General features: G+C 31.6%; 3 protein-coding genes and 1 non-coding gene across 4 annotated transcripts; 3 read left to right on the forward strand and 1 right to left on the reverse strand.

The window, feature by feature from the left end:
• The first annotated feature begins 2,371 nt into the window (after nucleotides 1–2,371).
• LOC120084986 (uncharacterized) lies at nucleotides 2,372–6,462 on the forward strand. Its single transcript, XM_039040800.2, has 4 exons — nucleotides 2,372–2,915; nucleotides 5,093–5,250; nucleotides 5,335–5,537; nucleotides 6,096–6,462. Exons 1-4 carry the CDS (start codon nucleotides 2,372–2,374, stop codon nucleotides 6,460–6,462), a joined length of 1,272 nt encoding a protein of 423 aa, XP_038896728.2.
• A 2,879-nt stretch (nucleotides 6,463–9,341) lies between these two features.
• LOC120084987 (uncharacterized) lies at nucleotides 9,342–9,745 on the forward strand. Its single transcript, XM_039040801.2, has 2 exons — nucleotides 9,342–9,533; nucleotides 9,614–9,745. The coding sequence occupies exons 1-2, from the start codon at nucleotides 9,342–9,344 to the stop codon at nucleotides 9,743–9,745; spliced, it is 324 nt and encodes a 107-aa protein (XP_038896729.2).
• Nucleotides 9,746–11,754: 2,009 nt separating this feature from the next.
• Nucleotides 11,755–14,201, forward strand: LOC120085366 (uncharacterized). The gene is made up of 3 exons (XM_039041313.2): nucleotides 11,755–11,961; nucleotides 12,051–12,190; nucleotides 13,880–14,201. Exons 1-2 carry the CDS (start codon nucleotides 11,889–11,891, stop codon nucleotides 12,182–12,184), a joined length of 207 nt encoding a protein of 68 aa, XP_038897241.1. The 5' UTR covers nucleotides 11,755–11,888; the 3' UTR covers nucleotides 12,185–12,190; nucleotides 13,880–14,201.
• A 5,054-nt stretch (nucleotides 14,202–19,255) lies between these two features.
• On the reverse strand, nucleotides 19,256–19,326 carry TRNAG-CCC (transfer RNA glycine (anticodon CCC)). The gene has a single exon. It is a non-coding gene; the product is annotated as a tRNA-Gly (tRNA).
• Between the last annotated feature and the right edge of the window lie 3,984 nt (nucleotides 19,327–23,310).

Raw genomic sequence — 23,310 nt, forward strand, 5'->3', positions numbered from 1 at the left:
CCAACAGTTAATGGATGTTGAATAATTTAATTAAATGAGTTTAATTACGTTTCAATCTACAGGTCCATAAGGTCCCCTCTGTAGCTCAACAGGGATTAAATGAGAATTAGTTTTGGATTAATTTGAATTGTTCAAATTTATTGAGGAAATTAATTATATGTGATATAATTAATTTAATTTAATTCTATATGATATAATTACTATAATGTATATGATACATTATAATATAAACTTTATTTGAGAGGAAATAAATATTTGAATATGATTCAAATATTAACTATGTGAATTGGGTTCATATGATTAAATTTAGTATAAGTAGAATTTATATTAAATACCATGCATTAATGAGAGAATGAAAAATATAGGTTATATTGTATTTGATACAGTCTATGAAGTATATATATTTCATGTGAGATAAAGAATCCGTATCAAACACATATTAGATACCAATACTTCCAGATACTTCCCAGATACGTATCTGAACACGCGATTTGACGTATTTATTTCTATGCGTACCTTTTTTTAAAGAAAAAAGACAAGCAACTCATCTAATCTTTCCCAATCTAAAACTAGGCAACCTATTTAAAAAGCTCACTACTCGAGTCCAAAACTAAAATGAAAAAAATAAATAAAAGACCAAACCCTAGAATCATATAATCTTCATCTTCACATTTGAGTCTCCACAAAGTCCACCAAAATATAAACCATTTGGATATCTTCAACAATTCAATGATTCTTCGTTTATCTTCATACTTCTCCATCTAATCTGCTTCTTCTTCTTTGTAATATGAGTCACTTTTCTATTGTATTTTATTAACTATTGTACTTCAACATCTTAGATGTTGCTTTTTTTTTATTGTATTTCAGTGTTTGTATTATATTTTGTGCTATTATTATTAACTTATATGCTAAATTTATCTATATCCTAGATTTAGATAAGAAAAAGAAAATATATCTTCAATGTATCAATATCCTCGTTTTTTAGAAATATATATATTTAAAAAAATACAAAAAAAAGGTGTATCCTTAAACGTATCCGTAACTTAGTTTTTTAGAAATTGACGAATTGGCGTATCCGATCGTATCCGTATCATGTAACCGTATCTGTGTCTATGCTTCATACTTCATAGGATAAAATATTCAACTATTATATGTTATATTTGATATAACAGAAAGTTTAATATATATTATATGATAAAGTGGTTATCATATAAATATATATTAATGTTTTATTAAAATAATTTTTTCTTTTATTTATTTTCAATTTTTTAAAAAAATAATTTTGGGAGGGAGTTGTAATTCACTCCCCTTTTTCTCTCTATTAAGTGCATGAGCGGGGAAGTACAATTTTGTAGTTTTCTTATTCCATCTTTTGAGTTTTACAGATATTCATAGAGAACTGGGTGAAAAACATTTTATTTTTGATAGAAAAACTCTAAGAAAAGTTCCTAAGATCTCACATCTCTTCCTCTCAATCTCTTTCCCTCTCTTCCAAAATACCAAAAGCCCATAACTCCTTGGATTCTCATGTTAGAGAATACAAAGGAAGCTTTCGTGGTGGTGGCCAATTAGGATTTCGAGCACATTGCAATTTTGGAGAAGGAATTACATGAAGAAGATTAGATCTTCAAGGGTGAGTTTCTCCTTATCTCTATTTTCTTAATTTCTATTAGCATGTTGTAATTTAAATTAAATGCATAATTCTTCTATATTTTTCTGTAAAATTCTTGTTCTGTAAAAATTGGGATTTAGGATCGATCCATGATTTCGCTTAAGGACCTTCACCGGTTCCTTCAATTGGTATCAAAGAGGAGCTTTTTGCCCAAATTTTTCCAATTTTTAATAATGATTTTTATAGTTTCTTTGTGAGATTTTATCATTCTATATATTTATGAATGTATAGAATGATTGTTTACAATTATGGATGTTTTTGGATTGGATATAGTCTTTACAACCTTTAATTTTATAAATTTGATTTGTAAGTGCCCATGTTTTGGGCATAATTCATGTTATAAAGTCTGTATTTACTAAGTCATTCACCATCGCAAGGTACGTCCCTTAAGAAAAGTATTTAGGATAATATACACCAGATTATGTAGTACTTATGACCATAATTGACATGTTTTACTGGTAACAAAAGTTGCTAAAAGCTGGTTGCAAACAATTGCCAGGAAATGGTACGTGTTAGGGGAAGAGGCAGTCACAAGATTACCAGAAGAGAGCACGTTCCTGAAAGGCAGAATCTTATGGTTCAAGATCAAAATCCAGTTTAGGATCAACACCCACATGGTGAGGATCTGCAAATTCAAGATTCGCAAGTTCAGGATCCTTCAGTACCAAAAGATCTCTTGCCGCCTAGAGCTTTTGCACTATGTGTTATGGGAACCAGTATGTGGGCCTTGAACAGAAGAATTCGAGTAGACCTCACCAACAACAAGGTTGTGTTTACTCAATAACCCTGCAGGAGGCTGAGAATTCAGGCACTGTTGTGATAGGTACACTCCCGATCTTGGGACACCATGCGTTGGTATTGTTTGATTCTGAATCATCTCGTTCATTTATATTATCAATATTTGATAAACATGCCATGTTGGAATTAGAGCTTTTGTGCTATGTGTTATCAGTATCCACTCCGTCTAGAGAAATTATTTTAGCAAAAGAAAAGATAAAAGTATGTCAGATTGAAGTAGCGAGTCTTACACTAAATGTGACTTTAATAGTCTTGGACATGCGTGATTTTGATGTGATTTTGGGCATGGATTGGCTAATTGATAATCATGCCAGTATAGACTGCTCTCGCAAGGAGGTTATTTCTAACCCTCCTGCAGAAGCCAGATTTAAGTTTAAAGGGGTTGGAACCGTGGTCCTGCCCAAAGTAATTTCAACTATGAAAACCAAAAGGTTGCTTAACCAAGGTACCTGGAGTATCTTGGCCAGTGTTGTTAACACTAGAGAGCTTTAAGTCTTCTTTGAAGAAAATCAAATACAAGGATTTCCATGAACAGCGGAATGATCTTTCCAAATTTCAATCGTATATGAACATTACAATTATAATAAAAAAGGGAAACATACGGCTATGCAAAATACAGAAATTATAACATGTTATACAAAAGATCAAGGACAAGAATCAACACACTTTTGTAGACTCATCTTCAAGATCCTTGATCATGAACGCTCAAACACCGCAACACAGCAACCCACGAACATTCGTCCAACACGACCACTATACTGCACGAACATCGTGCACTCGAACTAAGCGATCGCCAAGGTCACAAACATCCTGAACACCACGAACAACCTCCACAGAACCTTGATAGTGTCGAATTGAGTATGACACCACCAAGAAGGTTACTTTGGTATTCTCGGTTTTAGAATTCAGAGGATGGGCTCTGTGTGGACTTGGTTTGAGGCAAAAAACCGGAGGAATCACAATCGTGTAAACGATTGAACAAGTGGGAGATGGAACAACCTATCATATAGGTCAATGCCCAATCGTTTAGGAAAAGCTATGCGATCGTCTAGCAAAAGCTATGCAATCGTTTAGCTCATCACTTAGCTGTGTTTCTATCGCCTAAGAACACTCCATGATCATTTAGCTAATTCCAAGTTGTCACTTAGTAAATCTAATTTACTTGACAACTATCCATGAGAATTTTCCGAGATTGAAAATCTCAAAAAAAAAAATTTCAAAAATTTTCTCTTACCAAAATTAGGAAAACATTTTTCCTTTTATCTCACGGTTATCATGTAACCACCAATAACCTCCCACTCAATTGGTTATTAGAGAAAAAGAAATAATTATCCAATAATTAATATTATTATAGATATAAATGATAACTAACTTACCATAATATATTTATAACCTATAGTTTTCATATTTCATCTCATGAAACATACAAACCATAGCTCTTTTTCTATTTCATGGCACTTAATGTAAATCTCATTTACATTAATCCTCCATTAGATGTATCTCATACATCATACCGATCGTATCATATATAATCAAATTACCTCTTCAATTTGAACATTTAAAATCAACACCAAGAACTGATCCTCAACTTGAATCTATCGAGCTACCAAGGGGATCTTGTGGACCTGTAGCTCAAAGCTCTAACGGTACGTGAATAACTGACTAAACTCTTTAGTCACGGGATCCATCATCTGTTAACTGCCAGGCACTCCACTAAAGACTAACAGCTGAATTCTCCTTACCATAGATATATTATGTGTCCATCTTAATCAATCAGTAGTGCGACAACCCTTCATAGATCGCTCATAAGTATAACTCGACCAATAACCGTTATGTCCCTGTAGTTACATTTAACTCCTTAAGTACCACTGAATCTTCTAATGAACATAAGTCATAGTCCTACTATGACTGAGTCCTCTTTTCCAAAGAGAAGTTGTGGCCATTATGTTCAAGCCCTAAAATCAGCCCTTAAGGGAGCAATTTCTCTACTTACCCCTGCTTCGGGGAAGGAGTGAATTCCATCTTGTGTAATTGAGTTCCCAGCTCCTAGATCAGATAAGTCTCCAAAAAGGTAGGCATGTTAAATTTGGCCACTCTCGCCCATACTAATCAAAGAACCATCCTCAAAGGCAAGAGTTCTCAAAACACTCAGGATTGAGGTCGTGTCATCTATGGTTGTTTAGGTGAGATGTATGTCTCTAGTATCAACGACATTTTATACAGAGTCTAGTCATCTCATGGTCCGGTCTTATACAAACTCTTTGTATAGGACACCTCGCTCGCATGTCTCCACATGAAGGGTCAGAATCTTCCATCTGTAGTAGTTTACAACACTTGAACCTCTATAAAGCAGGCCATATCCATAGTGTCACCAGAATCAAGTATCCCATCTTAATCCTTATACTACATACGTATTTAGGTTATCACTTAAGGCATGATACATTTGTATATCTCATATACATGCTTAAGTTTACATAAGATAACCATGGAGCTTCTTTTATTGGACATGAATAAATGCCAGAATGAAATAACGGTTATTTTATTCATAAAAAAATGTGTATAATTACAAACAACGAAACTCCGAGAGAATTAAGACATCAATCCCAACATTCTTAACTTCAGAGCCAGTAGTGAGAGACTACTCAGATGTTTTTCCAAAGGATCTCCCAGGTTTGCCATCACATTGGAAGATAGATTTTGCTATCAAGTTGGAGTCAGGCACAACTCCTATCTCGAAAGCTTCGTACATAATGGCTCCATCAGAATTGAAGGAGCTCAAGGTTTAGTTGCAAGAGTTGTTGGATAAGGGTTTCATCCGCTCTAGTGTGTCACCGTGGGGTGCACCAGTACTTTTTGTGAAAAAGAAAGATGGATATTTGCGTCTTTGCATTGACTACAGGGAGTTGAATATGGTGACTATAAAAAATAAGTATCCATTCCCCAGGATTGACGACTTGTTTGACCAGTTGCAAGGAGCTACAGTGTTTTCCAAGATTGATCTTTGGTCAGGTTATCATCAGTTGAGGATAAAGGATAGTGATATTCCTAAGACAGCTTTTCGTTTGAGGTATGGGCATTATGAGTTTATCGAGATGTCGTTTGGTTTAATTAATGCTTCTGCAGTATTTATGGACCTGATGAATAGGATGTTCAATGAATTCCTTGACACCTTTATGATAGTTTTCATAGATGATATTTTGGTTTATTCCAAGACAGAGACAGAACATGAGAAGCATTTATGAAAGGTTTTAGAGACTGAGGGTGCAAAATTTATATGCTAAGTTTTCCAATTGTGAGTTTTGGTTGGGAAAAGTGTCCTTTCTAGGGCATGTGGTGTCAAAGAAAGGTGTATCTGTTGACCCCACAAAAATTGAGGCAGTTACGAGTTGGTCTCGCCCTACCATAGTCAGTTAGGTGCGCAGTTTCTTGGGGTTGACGGGCTACTATCATCGTTTTGTGATGGATTTTTCTCGCATAGCCACTCCTCTGACTCAGTTGACTCGAAAAGGAGCTTCCTTTCTTTGGAGTAAGGCTTGTGAAGATAGTTTTCAGGATCTCAAGTAGAAGTTGGTTACTGCTCCAATTCTCACCGTACCGGATGGAACGGGTGGTTTGTTATTTATAGTGACGCCTCCAAGAAAAGGTTGGGGTGTGTGCTTATGCAGCAAGGTAAGGTAGTTGCTTATGCCTCTCATCAGGTAAAGAACCATGAACGAAACTACCCCATACATGATTTGGAATTGGCAGTAGTGGTTTTTGCCTTAAAAATCTGGAGAAATTACTTGTATGGAGAGAAGATACAGATTTTCGCCGACCATAAAACTTTAAAGTACTTCTTCACTCAGAAGGAGTTAAACATGAGACATCGTAGGTGGTTAGAGTTGGTGAAGGATTATGATTGTGAGATTCTGTACCACCCAGGAAAGGCAAATGTAGTGGCAGATGCTCTAAGTAGGAAAGTAGCCCATTTAGCGGCCCTTATTACAAAATAGACTCAGTTATGCAAGGACCTTGGTGTTGGGTTTATGTCCCAAAAACTCGCAGTTTGTAAAATGATAAACATTTTCTATTATCAATATACTTGTTTTGATCTCATAAATTGTATGAAAGTCTAAATCCAATAAACTAAGACCCATGACTATTATATGAGTACTTGAACTTTATGTGGAGACTAAGAGTGGATCGGGTTCGAGTAAATAGTCAAAATGATCTATGGTACATGAATGAGGTTGGGTACCTTATTTTGGTAACACCATTGGATGTGGCCTACTCTATAGTTGTTACAAAGAGTTGTAAAGTGCTACATACGATGTGATTCTAATTCGTACATGTTATGACATGAGGAGTGGGAGCGTCCTATGCAATGAGTTTACATAAGATCAGGACCAAGAAATAAGTCACTCTTACTTTATAACGTTGTTTACTATTTAAGACTGACTATTTCACCTAGATGGCCTAGGTAACTCGATCTTAATCCTAAGCTAACTATGAACTCCTGTTTATTTGGGATTGCCCTTAAATTTGCATAGTTGAAGGTTGTCTCAACAGCGCCAACTCAATAAGATTCCCATTTCAGGAGTAAGACTGGATAGATAGTTGACAACATAGGGTGCAAAATGAAGTTCACGCCTACCCGATTTAGGGATAGGAGAAAGGTTATTCTCTCAAGTACTGAATCTAGGTCTTGAACAAGGGGTCTCACCCTCTCAGTGGGCTGAAAGAGTTTGGTTTAGTGATTGGATCACAAACTAATTATTCATTAGAGGATCAGTAGGGACTTAAGGAATAAGACGTAATCTCGGGGGTAAAACAGATATTTGACCCAGTCGTTATTACGAATAACCTGTGAAGGGTCGGCTTGCTTATTATGGATAAATCATGTGGACATAATATATCTACAGTGAGGGGAGTGCAACTATGGGCTTTAGTGGAGTGACCCATTAGTTAACGAATAGAGATTAATTTGGTCTAATGAGTTTAACCAATTTATCTCGGATCATTGGAGTCCATGATCTGTAGGTCCACGAAGTCCCCCTACTAGCTCATAACAGACTAGCTCTAGAATAGCGTGATAAGTTAACTTGCAACGTTCAAATTAGAATTAAGGGAATTAGTAATTATATGAGATAAAATTACATGTTTAATTTAAGAATTAAACGGAATAGGAGAATTTATATATTTAAATATGATTTAAATATATAAAGATGGATATGTGTTAAAATTAATTTAATATTTGATATTAAATTAATTAAGTTTTATTTAATAATTAGTTTATGAAATTAATTAAATTTTCATTTTTAAAATCAAAATAGATTTTATAAAATCAAATTTTGATTTTTGAGATAATATTGAAAAGGAAAAGACAAAACACACAAAATGGAAAAAGAGGTTTTTCCATTATCCATCTTTGAAGTAACTCACACAAAATGCAGTTTCCTTGCCTTGTCTTCTCCAAGCATGAGCTGCAACTCATGCAAGTCTCTCCTTTGCATGTTTATCTGCAATATAATGAAGATATTGGAGTGAAAATCAGGCATGCAATCTATAGAGATTTTGAAAGAAAATTGGTTTGAAGAAAGAGTTCTTCAGCTAGTTTTCTACAGTGGGCATTTCTTCTTCTACCCTTGATTCAAGTTTGTTTTGAGTCTCACAACTCAATCGAGAACACCAAAAGAGTAGTGGGGAAAATTTTAAGGTGGTCTACAACAATATTTGGAGAAAATAGCAGCTGGTGAAGGAGCTTTAAAGAAGTTCTACAAGAGGTATGTCTTGAAACTCACTTGTTTCTGCAAAACCATGCTTTATATTTTGCCAAAATTAGTGAATTTGAGTGCTTAGATGATCCTTGTGCTTTCGCTATTACTGATACAATCTTACACTTGAATGGGCTGAGATTGCATTAGTAGTGGGGGGAAATCACTGCACAATTGGCACAGTTATTGGTGCAACCGAGTATGAGACAGAGAATTATTAATGCTCAGCGAAGTGATCCTTACCTGGTTGAAAAAGTGAAAAAGGTGGATTTAGGACAGGGTGGTGAGTGCTCCATGTCTGCAGATAATGGTCTTCTTTATCGAAGACGCCTATGCATACCAGCAGACAGTGACCTCAAGAACAATCTGTTGTTGGAAGCTCATAGTTCCCCATTTTCAATACATCCTGCCAGTACCAAGATGTACCAGAACTTGAAACGTTGTTACTGGTGGAATGACATGAAAAGGAAGGTAGCAGAGCAGGCTTGTTGCAACATTTGGATGTACTGTAGTGGAAATGGGAGAGTGTGTCTATGGACTTCATTAAAGGCTTGTCGTGAACAGCAAGGGGTTTTACAGCGATTTGGGTTGTAGTAGACAGACTCACTAAGTTAGCTCATTTTCTTCCATAGAAGTCTACTTTTTCGGTGAGTAAATGGGCGCAGTTATACATGAAAGAGGTAGTGAGGTTGCATGGCGTACCTGTATCCATTGTGTCAGATAGAGACCCTCGTTTTACATCTAGTTTTTGGAAGAGTCTCCAATCAACGTTGAATACTCGATTGGATTTTAGTACAGCCTTTCACCCATAGACAGATGGTCAGACAGAGCGTTTAAACTAGACACTGGAGGATATGTTGCACGCTTGTACGTTAGAGTTTTCAAGAAGTTGGGACTCCCACCTGCATTTGATGGAGTTCACATATAATAATAGATACCAGGCTACTATTGGCATGTCTCCGTTTGAAGGCCCTTTATGGGAAGAGTTGTAGGTCTTCTATATGCTGGGATGAGGTTGGTAAACGAAAATTGCTAGGACCTAAGCTAGTACAGACCCTGAATGAGGCAATACAAAAGATTAGGGCACATATGCAAGCAGCCCAGAGCAGAGAAAAGTTATGTTGATATTGGGCATAAAGACAGAGTTTGAAACTAGTGACAAAGGGTTCTTGAAGGTGGTTACCATGAAAGGTGTTCTGAGGTTTGGAAGAAAGGGAAAGCTAAGTCCACGGTTTATTAGGCCTTACGAGATCTTGGAGCGAATTGGCCCTGTGGCTTATCGGTTAACAACGCCACCGTCTCTTTCTACAGTTCATAATATTTTTCATGTCTCCCTATTAAGAAATATGTAGTAGATCAGTCTCATGTAATAGATTATGAACCATTGCAGTTGAATGAGAACTTAAGTTATGAAGAAAGGCCTACTCGAATTCTCGCCAGAGAGATGAAGACTTTACGCAATAGGGATATAGCACTTGTGAAGATTTCGTGGCAAAATCACCAGTTCAAGGAGGCTACATAGGAGTGAGAGGAGGAGATGAGAGTTCAGTACCTCGAGCTTTTCCAAGAATGAACTTTGGAGGACAAAAGTTCTTTGAGGAGGGTAGAATGTGACATTCCAAATTTGTTCATCATTAAATTCAGTATTTTGTAGTAATTGAGAATATTTTGGATTTTGGAGGTTAAATTGAATTACTATAAAAGGATGATTCAATTTAAATTCTTGCTTAGGGAAGAATTTTGGAATTTAATTTTGATTAAAGGAAAAAATTGGGATTTATGTGTAATTGTTTAAATTTTAATTTAATTTGAGAAAATTGAATTAGAATTTGGAGTTTTGAGTTTTGAGTTCTTTTTGTACTTTCTAGACAAGATAATTAAATTAAATCGATTAATTGTGATAATTAGTTTAAAGTATTCTTCCCAAATAGGATTTGGATATCTGGATTTTTTAGAAGGAAAAGGAAAGGGTTTAAGTTGCTTTAAATAGGTGAGTTGGGTTAAGATTTATTTATGAGTTTTTTTTTAAAAAAAAAAAAGAGAGAGAGATTCACTTCACGTGCACCAGATCCCCCCTTCTCATTTTTTGTCCTTTTTCTGTGCGCGTGCCCTAGCCACCTGAAGTCGCTGTCGGGCTTCAATTGAATGCCACCACCACCGAGCGTCATGGTCGCCATTGCATCCCAGACCGCCGCAGTTCGCTCGCAACGATCACCTGTCAACTTCGCAATGCGTTTTCATTCAAGCCAAGTGCAGTCTCATCTATCGTCGTCGCCTATTAGTTCGATCGTCCGGCTGTTGGGAATGATGCCTTAAACTCTTGTATCCTGTAGTTTGTAAACACGATTTTGAACAAACACTTGTGATGTATAATATATGATATTTTCTTCATTTATTGTCTATGAACATTTGATGTTTTATTGGCTTTACCATAAACCAATAAACTAAAATCCTTGGTTGTCGTTTGTAACTTAAGCACGTATGTGGAGACATACAAATGGATCATGTCTTAAGTGAAAACTAAAATGGTCTGTAGTATATGGATATAGGAGCGAAACTTTATTCTGGTAAAGTTACAAATGCGGCCCACTTTGTAGAATAGTTACAAGTATTGTGACTTGCTATAGATGATCTGATCCTGATCATTCATGTAGAGACATGCAAGCAGGGGCATCCTATACAAAGGAATTTGTATAAGACCAGACCATGAAGTGTTATATTCTCGTTATATAACGTCATTCATGACAGAGACTTCACTTCACTAGGATGACCATAGGTAACATAACCTCAATCCTGAGTGAGTTGGGAACTTCTGCCTTTGAGGGCGGTCCTTTGTTTTGCATGGGTGCGAGTGGCCAGATCGCTGACTAATACCTACCACTTTGGGGATTCGTCTGATTTCGGAGCTGGGAACTCAACTACACAAGATGGCACTCCTTCCCTGAAGTAGGGGTAATTAGATAGATTGCTCCCTTAAGGGCTGATTCCGGGCTTGAACGATATGGCGCCACACACCTTCTCATGACCTGAGAGGTGTCCACACATAGTAAGACTATGTTGTATTGTTCATTAGAGGGATCAGTGGTACTTAAGAAGTTAGATATAACTACAGGGGCAAAACGGTAAATTCATCCAGGTGTACTTACAAGCATCATTGAAAGGTTATCGTACTGTTGATTGGTTATATCTGATGGACACAGAAATATATCTATGGTGAGAAGAGTTCAGCTCTCGGTCTTTAATGGAATGTCTCGCAGTTAATGGATGGTAGTCCAAATTATTGGAATCTTAAGTAGAAATTTGGATAAAATCAACATTTTTTTTTCCTTTTTTTGGTAGTCCAAATTTTCTTATTTTCAAAGTAAACATTTATGCATGCATATAGTAACGACTCTATTAGTTGTCTTAGAAAATTAGATCGTTATAGTTACTTTCATCTAATTTTGAGTTTGTGAAATATTTAATTAAATTAAATCAATGCTAACATTACATATTATTATTATTATTATTATTATTACCAATTTCCGTCGGTCATTATCCTAAAAATAAGAACGTCGTTTCTTTCCCCTAATTTTGGGAAGCTGAAATATCTGAAATTTTGACCTTTCCAGTTTTCTGTGCACAGAAATCGCTGGGTTACGGCGACGGGCTGAAGGAAGAAGCTCATGGCGGGAGAAGAGGTTGCTGGTCCGGCAGGCCCTAAGGTTCTCCGTCTCCTCTATTTCGCCGGCGCCGGATGTAATTCTTCGATTCACCTCTTTTATTTTCTGTTTTCGATTATGTGTTCTCCTATTCAGTTTATCATTCCATTCCATTATGTTATTCAGTCATTTTCACCATCGCGATAAACAAGTGGCGGGAGATCGAGCGTAATTCTCTGTTGGAACAACAGCAGAAGCAGCGGTTGAATCATCAATTGTCGGAATCTCGTAATGATTCGGTGCAGAAAGTCGTCGAGTGATCTTAGGTTAGTTTGTTATATTCTTGAATTTCTCAGGTTACATCGCTATTACGATATTAGGATAATGTTGTTGGATTCATAATTGATCATCCTGTGATTATAACTCTGGTGTGAGGTCTACCCCTTTTCTACGGATCACGACTCTGCTTACTTTCTGTAGCAATAATGAAAGCGGCAAACCCTTTTGATGATGTAGCTTTATCAACTATCGCCTATTAGAAGAGAAAGGTGTAGTGATTACACTAATTGAGTGCAAACATATTGAAAGTGTCATTGATGACTGAGGGGAAAACAAGGGGGAAGAAACAAACCTCTTTGAGATTAGAATTGTAAAGAAGAAGTAAGTGGGCCGTAACCAAAAAAGAATGGATAAAAATGGTTACCTATCTTTGACTTCTGTCTTATGAATTGTGATTGAGGTGTGCAATATGTATTGTCTTTTGTGATACAGTAGAGAAAAGGGAAACACAAACATATTGAGGAAGAGAATAAGCTCTCAGTCTGGCACACTAAGGCCGAATATTTCATATATATAGCTAGGTTTAAATGGTTACAAGATAGTTGTAAATCAAGACTAAACAAATAAATAATAAACCAAATTCAGATCATCTAAGCAGAATATAAAAAGGGCTTGATTGATAATTTAGTCTAGCTAACATCTTTACAATTTAACATGCGTATTGGCACCTTGAATTGTGGGATTCTGGCCCTTACACAGAGTGGTTCAGGCTTGTATCTGTTGTTGACTTGAAAAATGCTGTTGTAATTACACAACCAAGTGCAGCGCAGCATGATAAGCATGTTCTTTTATGCAGACTAGGCTAGCAGTAGTATTTGTTTTTTTCTGTCTTGTTCTTGATTTCCGTCTTTATCATATTGAGGATGAGCCAGAGAGGACATTATTTGAAAGAGAAAAAATAGTTGAAGTAATTAACTTAAGAATACAGCAGAAGTTATTGACTTTCTAGCTAGTAAACGAGGGATTTTTCTTTTGTGCAAGAGATTGGGCAAGTTTTGGACTTCTAGTTCATTCATTTGATGTATACCCCTTGGATTCAAATACCGTATTGTCTCATCTCAAAACAAAAGGGTGTGTAGTTGACTTTTTTGAGTGGCTATCCTGTCCCTTAGTTCTAATAATTTCCTTCAATTTTAAGATAATGCTTTCAAAAATGAGGCCTTAAGCATTTTCGTAGACTTTGTTGCGATAGCAACTAAAGTTTGTATAATGAAAGACTAGCTTATCCAAATTACTGTTCTAGAATATTTTATACTTCACCAAAACATCCTTCTAGGCACATCTGCATTAGTATGTCCTTTTCAATTCAAAAAGTGTCATGATAATTATTTTTATAATCAAAGCTTTAATGCTTTTGTGCTTGATGTGGATATCTTTCGGTGACAGTCATTTTATGGTCATTTGCTTAGTTCCATTACAAAGCTACATCTGCCAGAAATCCTTTGGACTTACATATTTAATTATAATTCATTTCTAGTGGAGGAATTATTGTTCTACACTCTAAATTTTATCACTAATATAACTTATTTTCTTTAAAATAAAAGAAATGGAAGGTATCCCAGAACCTACAAAGGACAGTTAATGTTCTCCTGTTTTATGCAAAATACGTAGATTTAATACTTAATTCAAGGCCCTTATTTTCCCTTTTAAGCTAATCCTTAGTGTTTACATGTCAGGGGTGCTGCTCAAGGATCTTAAGATGCTTTCAGCTCATCAGTTAAGTCCCTCACTTTCCACAAGATTTATCGTCATTGTTAAAACTTAAAAGTACATGTAGGATTTATCTATGTTTTTTAGCTGTGCTGCTGGGTAGATTTGAGCCAACACCAAGGAAATGATGTCTCTGTTAATAGTACTGTGTTTTCCTTCGTCCCTAATCCAGCCATCTCTTCTGTCTCTAATCTCTTTTATATGTACAAGTTCATCATGCTCTAAAGGAAACATCATTTTCAACTTGTACTACCAAAAGCGTTTCTAGTATTAATTTCTCCTTTGCTACCTGTTGGCCAGTTTTGAAGTTCATTTCTAATTGTCGTCTATGTTCTTTTTTTCTTGGGGAAAAAGGAACAATTCATTGATATTTTTTAAATCATTCATCCATATTTTAAAACAAGTTTCAAATTTTAACTTTCTTTTAATACCCAGAAAGAGTAGTAAATTTTCTAACATTGTTTTAGATTACATGAATTAATTCTCACGTGTCAGAAGATGAATCTCATATGTTCTTAGAAAGTAGTAAAAAACATGATACTGTGGTTCTGAATAACAATTAAGTCTTTGTTTTGCATAATTCTTGAAAGTTATTCTAAAAAAAATGTCATCTATTAAACTTCCATATGCATGTTGAATAGTGTTTGATTTGGAGCAAGAGTGGATTTAGTATGAGTCCGGGGGGCTTGAGCCACTCCTCAACTCTATGTTCTTTATAATATATACAACAAAACTAACACGGTATTATAACCACTAGTTAGTCCAGTGGTAAATTTGTCTTCCAACTCCCTTTAGATCTAGGTTAAAGTTTCACTCATTACGTTTATTTTTGCTAAATAATATAGTCTCCCATCAACCAAATTTCTGGATTTGGATTTAAGTGATTAATATAAGTTCACTTTTTGAAGAAGGATATGTCTGTATTATTGTCCATCACCCCCCCCCCCTCCCGAGGCAGATGCATCTGTATCGTTTGCTTTGAAAAAAAAGACCTTTTTCTTGAATGATGGTGAATTTTGGAGATTTATTGATGTTAATTAAGCAATCAATATTAAACTATGCAAAGACATGCACTAGTCTTAAAATCCCTATAAATTCTGAATTGAAACATGATAGGACATCAACATTATTATTTTTATTTTATTTAATAATTTTGTGTAATTTTGTTGTTTTAAAATTTCATTCTTTTTATCACGTATTAAGTAGAGCATATTTGTAATTTTGTTATGATTGATAATGCGGCATTAGAGTTTCACTCGAATGTTATCTAAAGTATTATTGTGGATTACGATGATTAAGTTTTAGTCTTTTAGCTTTTTCTTTCAAGTTTTGGCAAGAGTTTAATTTTTTGCAATTCATGTGTTGATTTGTATGCCAAAAATATTTAAATAGTATCATGTGAAGTGTCTGAAATCTTGAGCGAAGGAATATGTTATTGTCTCAAGGACTTTGATCTCAAAGCAATTTCATGTCTTAACCCAAGAAATTGAATCGATATACATATCAAACCACCTCTCATGATACTTAGATTTTAAGTCTAAGATTTGGATAACCTAAATTGAAGATTAGATGAAATAATCTCCATAAACTTCTGTGTGCTTACAACAATCCCTCAAGTGTAAAAAATCTAGCTACTCATAATCAAAACATAATCAAAAAGTCGCGAAATTTTCCATAAAAAATAACTCTTAAATAGGGAAGGGAAAGAAGAAGATATATATGTTTTCATGTTGATTTTTAAGACCAGCTCAATCACCATGAACCTGAGCCAAGCATCATCTATTTTCTAATATAGTTTTGAATTGAAAAGACATTTAATGACAATTACTATTCAGTCCAAACTTATCCCAAAGACATGATTTGTGAATGTCCCAACCAATCTAAAAAAAACCGATATTCGAAGTCTCGTTATAGAACCCACAACAAAAATTATCTAAATTTATTCTTTGCAAGATCCTCCCTTGATTACTTTTACTAGAATTTTGGTTAATTTTTTTATAGCAAATATCAATTTATACCCCTGAATTTTTTAGGTATGTCAATTTTACTAAATAAACTAATAATTGTATCAATTTAAATTTTGAATTTGGGGGTTATATCAAGAACTTCGAGAGTTGTATCAATTTAAATCACAAACTAATAATTGTATCAATTTAAACATAATAGAGTTTAAATTGATATAATTATGAAAATTCATGACATAAATAGATGCACTTATAAAAGTTCAAAGTTTAAATTGATATAACTCTCAAGTTTAGGGGTATAATATTGATTTCAATATTTTTTCAATATCTTCTACAACTTACCAATATGTGGGTGGGGATTGAAATTTTTAACCACTTGAACAATAGTTCGTATTCTTATGCCAGTTGAGTTATGTTTTCGTTGGTTTGTACATCAATCTTTTAGCTTTAATTTCAATTTTCTTAGGTCTCCTTTACATACAAGTGAAATGAGGAATAGTTGTAACAGAAAAAACAATAAGGAAACAAAATAGCAACTGAAATGAAAATTGATCAAAATAAAATCAATTAGAATGAGAATGTTACTCTTAGGATGATTATTTACTAATCTCTCACATCTCATATATAATTTCGGTTTAACCTTTTTCTAAGACTATAACTTGCAAGTATTGGTCATACTGATTTTTTTCCTCTCTTTTTTCTCTTTTAATTTAGGAATTGGTTCTAAAATTTAAAAATTAAAAAAAAAAAAATCTGATAGAAAAAATGTGAAACTATTTACCGAAATAACAAAAAAAATCACTATAAAGTCTATCAACATTTATCAGTGACTTCTATCAGTTTCTATCATGATAGACACAGATAGACTTCTATTAGTTTCTATCCAAGGAAATTAAAATTTTGTTATTTTGTATAAATAATTTTCCTTACTTTTCTATTTTTGAAAATTCTCAAAAAATATATATATATATATATATATTAACATCCAACTCACATTAATCTTATTTCATATATAGTGACTTTAATATCTTTCAATCGTACATACATAATCAGAATAAAGAGCGATTAGAATGAAATCAATCAGAATAAAGTCAATTGGAACAAAATCGATCATACTTCATAATGAGAATCTTATTCTGATGTAATTTACTTGGAGTTTAATAAGATCGGAACTAAAAAATCATTCATAAAGTTAGACTATGAAACATATATATATATATATTGTCAGAAATAAATATATTATAATTACTTAAAGGTTACGTCATTGACACATTAAATCATTATTAAATGATATCTCGTAGAACTTTTTATTTTATTTTCTCCTACAAAAATTTAATTTTATTTAATATTAACAAATAATAATTAACTAGAAAAAGAATTGCATCAACTAAAATGGTAAAAACAAAATTTTTGTAGATCAGTTTTGTTTTATCTGTATCTTATCTAATGCAAATATTATATTTTAATTAGTCGTATAATTGAAAATCAAATATAGTTTTTATAGAGGCAGATGCAAAATATCAATAAAACCTATAGTATTGACATATATAAATAATTTGTAAATATAACAAAATTTAAATTCAACAATCAAAGTCTATTTCAATCGCTAATAGAAGTCTATTAGTGATAGAATCCTTTAATGAAAGATTTTGTTATATTTATAATTTTTTAAAAATATTGATATACGTTTTAACCTAAAAGTACTATCCATTATCTAATTGTTTAAAAAAAAAAAAAAAAATTAAACAATTTGTGCCCTGAAAGATATTTTGATATCCTATAGGAGTAAAATCGTAAAAGTAAAAAAAAAAAAGGTTAAAAGAACTTACAAAATAAGGAATGCGAATAAAGGATGCAATTCAGATATTTTTTTTTATAAAAGAGAAATGAGATTTTTTTTCAGTGTTAAAAAAAAACAGACAACCAAATAGACAACCATCCCGAACAAAACTACATTTTTGAAGATCGGAAGACTCTTGGTTCTCCATTTTTTTTTAATCAATTGATTCTCCAAAGCTTTATGCTCTATAGCGTGCGCCAACGCATTTTATTTGCGATGAATATGAGAGAAGAAGATAATTCTCATTTCAATATCTCGAGCCTTTATCATATCAATAAAGAAAGAGACTTAAAAAATATCAAGTGGGCCATCTTTCAAAAGTTTCATAACCTCCAAACAATCATATTCAACTAAGATATTCGAAATATTAAGTGATGAAATACTTTCACATCCGAGACATATGGTCATTGCTTCAAAAATCTTCATTTCACTATAACAAGGAATGAACTTCATACCAGCAAGAATAAATGACCTAGATGATCTCGAAGCACCCATCTTAGATTGCTTAACTTGGTGACGGGACTCCCAACAGCATTAGTATTTAGCTTCTATAACAACATGTAGGAGGATACGACCTAATTAGAGCACGATTTCCTGTGGGACACTAAAGAAAAAGAACAACTCTTTGACATAATATAACAAAATTGACAATTTAAATGCGGATAAATATTTTGGGGAAGATTTCAATTTATACCCCTAAATTTTAGGAATGGTATCAATTTAAACCATAAACTAATAATTGTATCCCTTTAAATCATAAACTTTGGCAAATGTATCAATTTACGTCATCTATGTTTTGCTTGGGAAATCAACGTGAGAAATTTACAATCATATCAATTAAAGCCTCAAACTTTCATAAATAAATTAATTTAGAGTTTTATTCATAATTTTCATTGAGAATCATCCATACATTTATTTTAATCGTCCATTTTGTGAAACCGACATTTGAAAAAATCTATACACATTTGAGAATCAATACATGGATGATTTTGAAACGTAGTTGTAATGAAAAATTTGAGTTGATTGACATATGAAAAGTTATGAGTTTGATTGACTCAAATCATAAGTTCCACACAATATTAGATCAAAATCTAGAAGATGATGTAAATTTAATTTATTTATAAAGGTTTAGAATTTAAAGTGATACAATTATTAGAACTTTAAATTGATTAAAAAAAATCTTCAAAATTTAGGAATATAAATAGATATTTATTCAATATTCTATGATCTGAAAAGTAGAAAACTTTAAATAAAAAAAAGACTGTGGAACTCAATAAAGAATACAAATAATGGATGTGATTTGTGAATGAGATTGTTGAAGATTTTTTTTTTTTTTCTATTTTTCAGAAAAGGAAATGAGATTGTCAATAGAGCGATATTAAATATTTATAAATAAAAATATTGTCAAATTGATTAAAAACTGAATATCTTTTCGATCACTTTTGGAGAGGAGGAAAAAAAAAACCCGAATCTCTTTAAATAATTCAAATGTAAATAAAGATACAAATTTTAAAAAGAAAAAAAAATCCGTTAAAAAATGCGCATCCGGGGAATCGAACCCCGGTCAGTACCGTGGGAGGGTACTATGATACCACTACACTAGATGCGCCTTCGGTGTTCAAGGGCATGGGTACTTGATTTATAGTTTTTAATACTTCTTTAGGTTTTTTAAATAATTTTTTAAAAAAATTCTCCTTTTTTAATATTTAAAAATCTATCAATACCATATAAAAAAGCTTACAGAGGAGAAACATTTTATGTTCTCTTTTTTCCACTTTAATTGAGAATCATTAGGATATCTTACCTAATTTCACATTTAAATCGTTAAAAAAATCATATTTTATTCTCTAATCTCAAATTCACGAAGAATATGTTACAAAAATCATATTTTGTTTTACTAATCTCTACACTTTATTTAAAGGGATTTTAAAAATAAATCACATTTTATTCTCTAATCTCTTTTTCATGCTTGTTTTTAGAAAAAATTATACTCTATTTTACATTAAATAAAGGGAATTTTTTAAAAAATAAATAAATTAAATTAAATTATGACTTAGATATAATTTTTTTCTATAAATAACTAATTTCAACATCTCATTTTGCATGAAGTATCTCATCTCTATTATTATTATTTTTTTTTTAATTTTGTTAATGGACTTCTTTGTTTTCTTTTTTTATATATATATATATATTTTTTATTGTAGCCTTTTTTTTTATTTTGTTAATAGTAACATCTTTACCAATGTTTATTCTCCTTAAGGAATTTAATTTCTCTGTTCAAGTATTTCTTCTATGTTGATATCACTTCTCTATCTTTTCTTGTTTATCGCATGTCATTTTTTTTTCAATTTTGTTCACTTTTAATTTTGTAAAAACTTGTTGAGTGATTTAATATAACACTTTTTTATATGCTTTTGTAATATTTTCTATATGTCCAACAAATTTATCTACTAATTCTCACATATTAAAGAAAGTGGAGAAAATACCTCGTTTTTTTAGGTTCAAGAAATTTCTCAAAGTTCAAGTAATCTAGAGACTGACAAAGTAACATAGAAGAGAGTAATTGTTTTAATGCTTTTTTAATTTTTTTTTCACGTTTTAATTTTTAAAAATGTATAACGATGAATTTAGGGGTTTATAATATTTTTTTTATTATCTTTACATGCTCTTTTGTTCTTTTTCTTTTCTCTTTTTATATTTGTCGTAATTGCACACCAATTCATACAAAAACTGAAATAGAGATTAAAATCAAGAAGAATAACGTTGCAAATCAAAAGATATTAAGTTCTTTGGGTTTTGTTTGCATACAAAAAAAATTATATTTTTGTTGAAATTTAAGTTTTTTAAAAGTTGAAATTATGAGGATAATCAAATCATCTTTTTCTTTCAACTAAAAAATAATTATTATGAAAATTAATACAATAATAGAAAAAAATAATATTTTATTTTAATTAAAGTTTCAAATTAAAAGAATAATCACATTATCCAAATCAATATAGATAAGATTATAATGAAAAATAACAAAAATAATTTTGTTTAAATTAAGGTTTAAAATTAAGAGAATAACCAAATTATCCGATCAAAATAAATAAAAAATAGAAATATATTTTGGTGTAATTTAAAGTTTAGAATTAGGAGGCTAAATCATCCAATAAATAAACTATTAAATAAGAATAAATTATCACAGTATTTTTTTAAAAAGAAAATCTTGATTTAAATAAAAGTTTGAAATTAACAAAGATAATCAAATCATTAAAATATAATTTAAAAAAAAACTAACAAAGAGATTATTATCACGAATTTTTTTAAAAAAATAAAAATAATTATTTTGATTTAATTTAAAGGTTAAAAATAAGAGGGTAATCAAATAATCCAATAAAAAAAAGTCTAAAAATAATAAGAAATGATTATCATGAGACTAAAAAAAATATAGTTTAAATTAAAGTTTGAAATTAAGAAGATAATCAAATCATAAAAGTTAGAATTATAAAAATTAGCTAAGAGATAATTATCACGAAATTTAAGAAAAAGTAGTAGAAAATTTATAATCAAATAATCCAAATCCAAATATCAAATATCAAATTCTTTTTTATTTAATTGATCACGAATTTTAAAATAATAATAATAATAGTAATGACATTTTTGTTCATATTGAAATTCAAAATTAAGAAGATAATCAAATCATTTCTAAATTAAAATAAAATAGAATTTTTTACATGATAATTATCCGAATTTTAAAAAAAACAATAGTACTAGTACTAGTACAAAATATATTAGTTTATATATTTTTTTTATACATGTTTAATTTATATACTATTTTATAATACATTTCATATTCAATTAAAATAAATATTATTTTTTCTTATTCGACTTCTAAAATTTGATTAAATATATTTTCATTACTTATTTAAAAAATAAATTTATTTTATTCATAAATTATAGTTGTATTATTAAAATTTTAGAACTTCATGCAATACAATACACTTAGGGCCTGTTTGGAGGCCTCAATATGAGATGGTACATTTCCACATCTTATATCATTTGAGTGTTTGAAAGCTCATTATCCTATCTCACGATTTTAATGTTTGTGGGCTCATTTTCGAAACATGTTTCGTATATCACCGTCATTTTTATTTTATGTATCATATATCATCTCAGTGTTTGATCATACTCGATCATAGTTGAACATACTCGATCATGCTTGAACATACTCGATCATACTTGATCATATTCAATCGTTCATGCTCGATCATTCATACTCGGTCGTGGTTGATCATATTTGATCATACTCGATCATGCTTGAACATACTCAATCTACTCGCGTATGTCGCACGTTTTCAATATTATGCATTATTAGTTACCTCATTTATTAAATTGTCCACCAACTTTAGTGATGATTGTTCTGATTGTTTGCTGGTTTTATTAATGATTGTTCTAATTGTTTACTGATTTTATTCTACTCGCGTATCTCCACTACCCATTCAACCACTTCATTAATGATTCAACCAATTTATTATTTGGATTTGAGTTCATTCATGATGTAAACTTAATATTCAAAGGTTGGTCACACTTTTTTTTTTTTTTAATATTTGTTGGGACTGTTATTAATGTTCAACAACCACCCCTCTCTCTACTTTTCCTATATTCAACATTGGTCATTCTCTATTTGAAGAGAGCCTCTACTGTCTAAGATTTATTTTATCAATCCGGTGAGTTGTTTAACTTTAGGTTCTCCTTCTTTACTTTTTAATGTTTGGTTTTGTTATTTTCATATTATTAAGTTTCTAACTTTTGATTGTTTGATGGGTGATAGGGTGCCTCATTATGTTTTGATCCGAACCCGGACTCCATCCATATTGTACTTCATAGAAGTAACATAGGTATTTTTCTATTCAAACTAGTTCTCTTCCTATATTATAAGTAGTTCTAGATTTTTTTAACTTCTTTTTATTGTTTTGTTATGCAGCCCAAATTAATACGAATATTCAATTAGTTTGAGGTTGGTGTATTACGTTTTTTGTATTTCTCTATATTCAATTTCAGTTGTATTTTTGGGTGTTATTAATTTTGGTGTGTTACTTATACAATGGATATATTACATAGACGGTTTGACATTTTTTGGTGTTATTACTTTTGATGTTATTAATTTTTTTTTTTTTTTTTATGAGTATTTGTATTGTCTTTATTTATTTCTAATGTTTACATGCTTCTTAATATTAAAGTTACATAAGTTACCTTACAAAAGTGTGAGATTTTTATTTATTGAGGATTAAAGAATAAAATATAGCTTAATTAATTAATAAATATAAATATATTACTTAGACTTAATAAATTTTAGTAATTAATATAATTATTTTAATATAAATTATCAATGTAATCAATATTTTATTTCAAATAGGATGGATACAAGATTATAAGATTTTTTTTTTATATAAAAAAAATAATAGTGTTAAGACATCAGAATTTCTATAACATCCCAACGCCCCTTAGTATCACAGTAGGTCTACTTAATTTTTAACTGAAAGTTCAGATTTTATTTGGCTTTGTGTTCGAAGAATAATTATGAAAGAGAAATAATTACGAAGGAAAATAG

The sequence above is a fragment of the Benincasa hispida genome, chromosome 9, assembly GCF_027475165.1.
Source record: "Benincasa hispida cultivar pf3 chromosome 9, pf3_genome.v1.1, whole genome shotgun sequence".
NCBI lineage: Eukaryota > Viridiplantae > Streptophyta > Magnoliopsida > Cucurbitales > Cucurbitaceae > Benincasa > Benincasa hispida.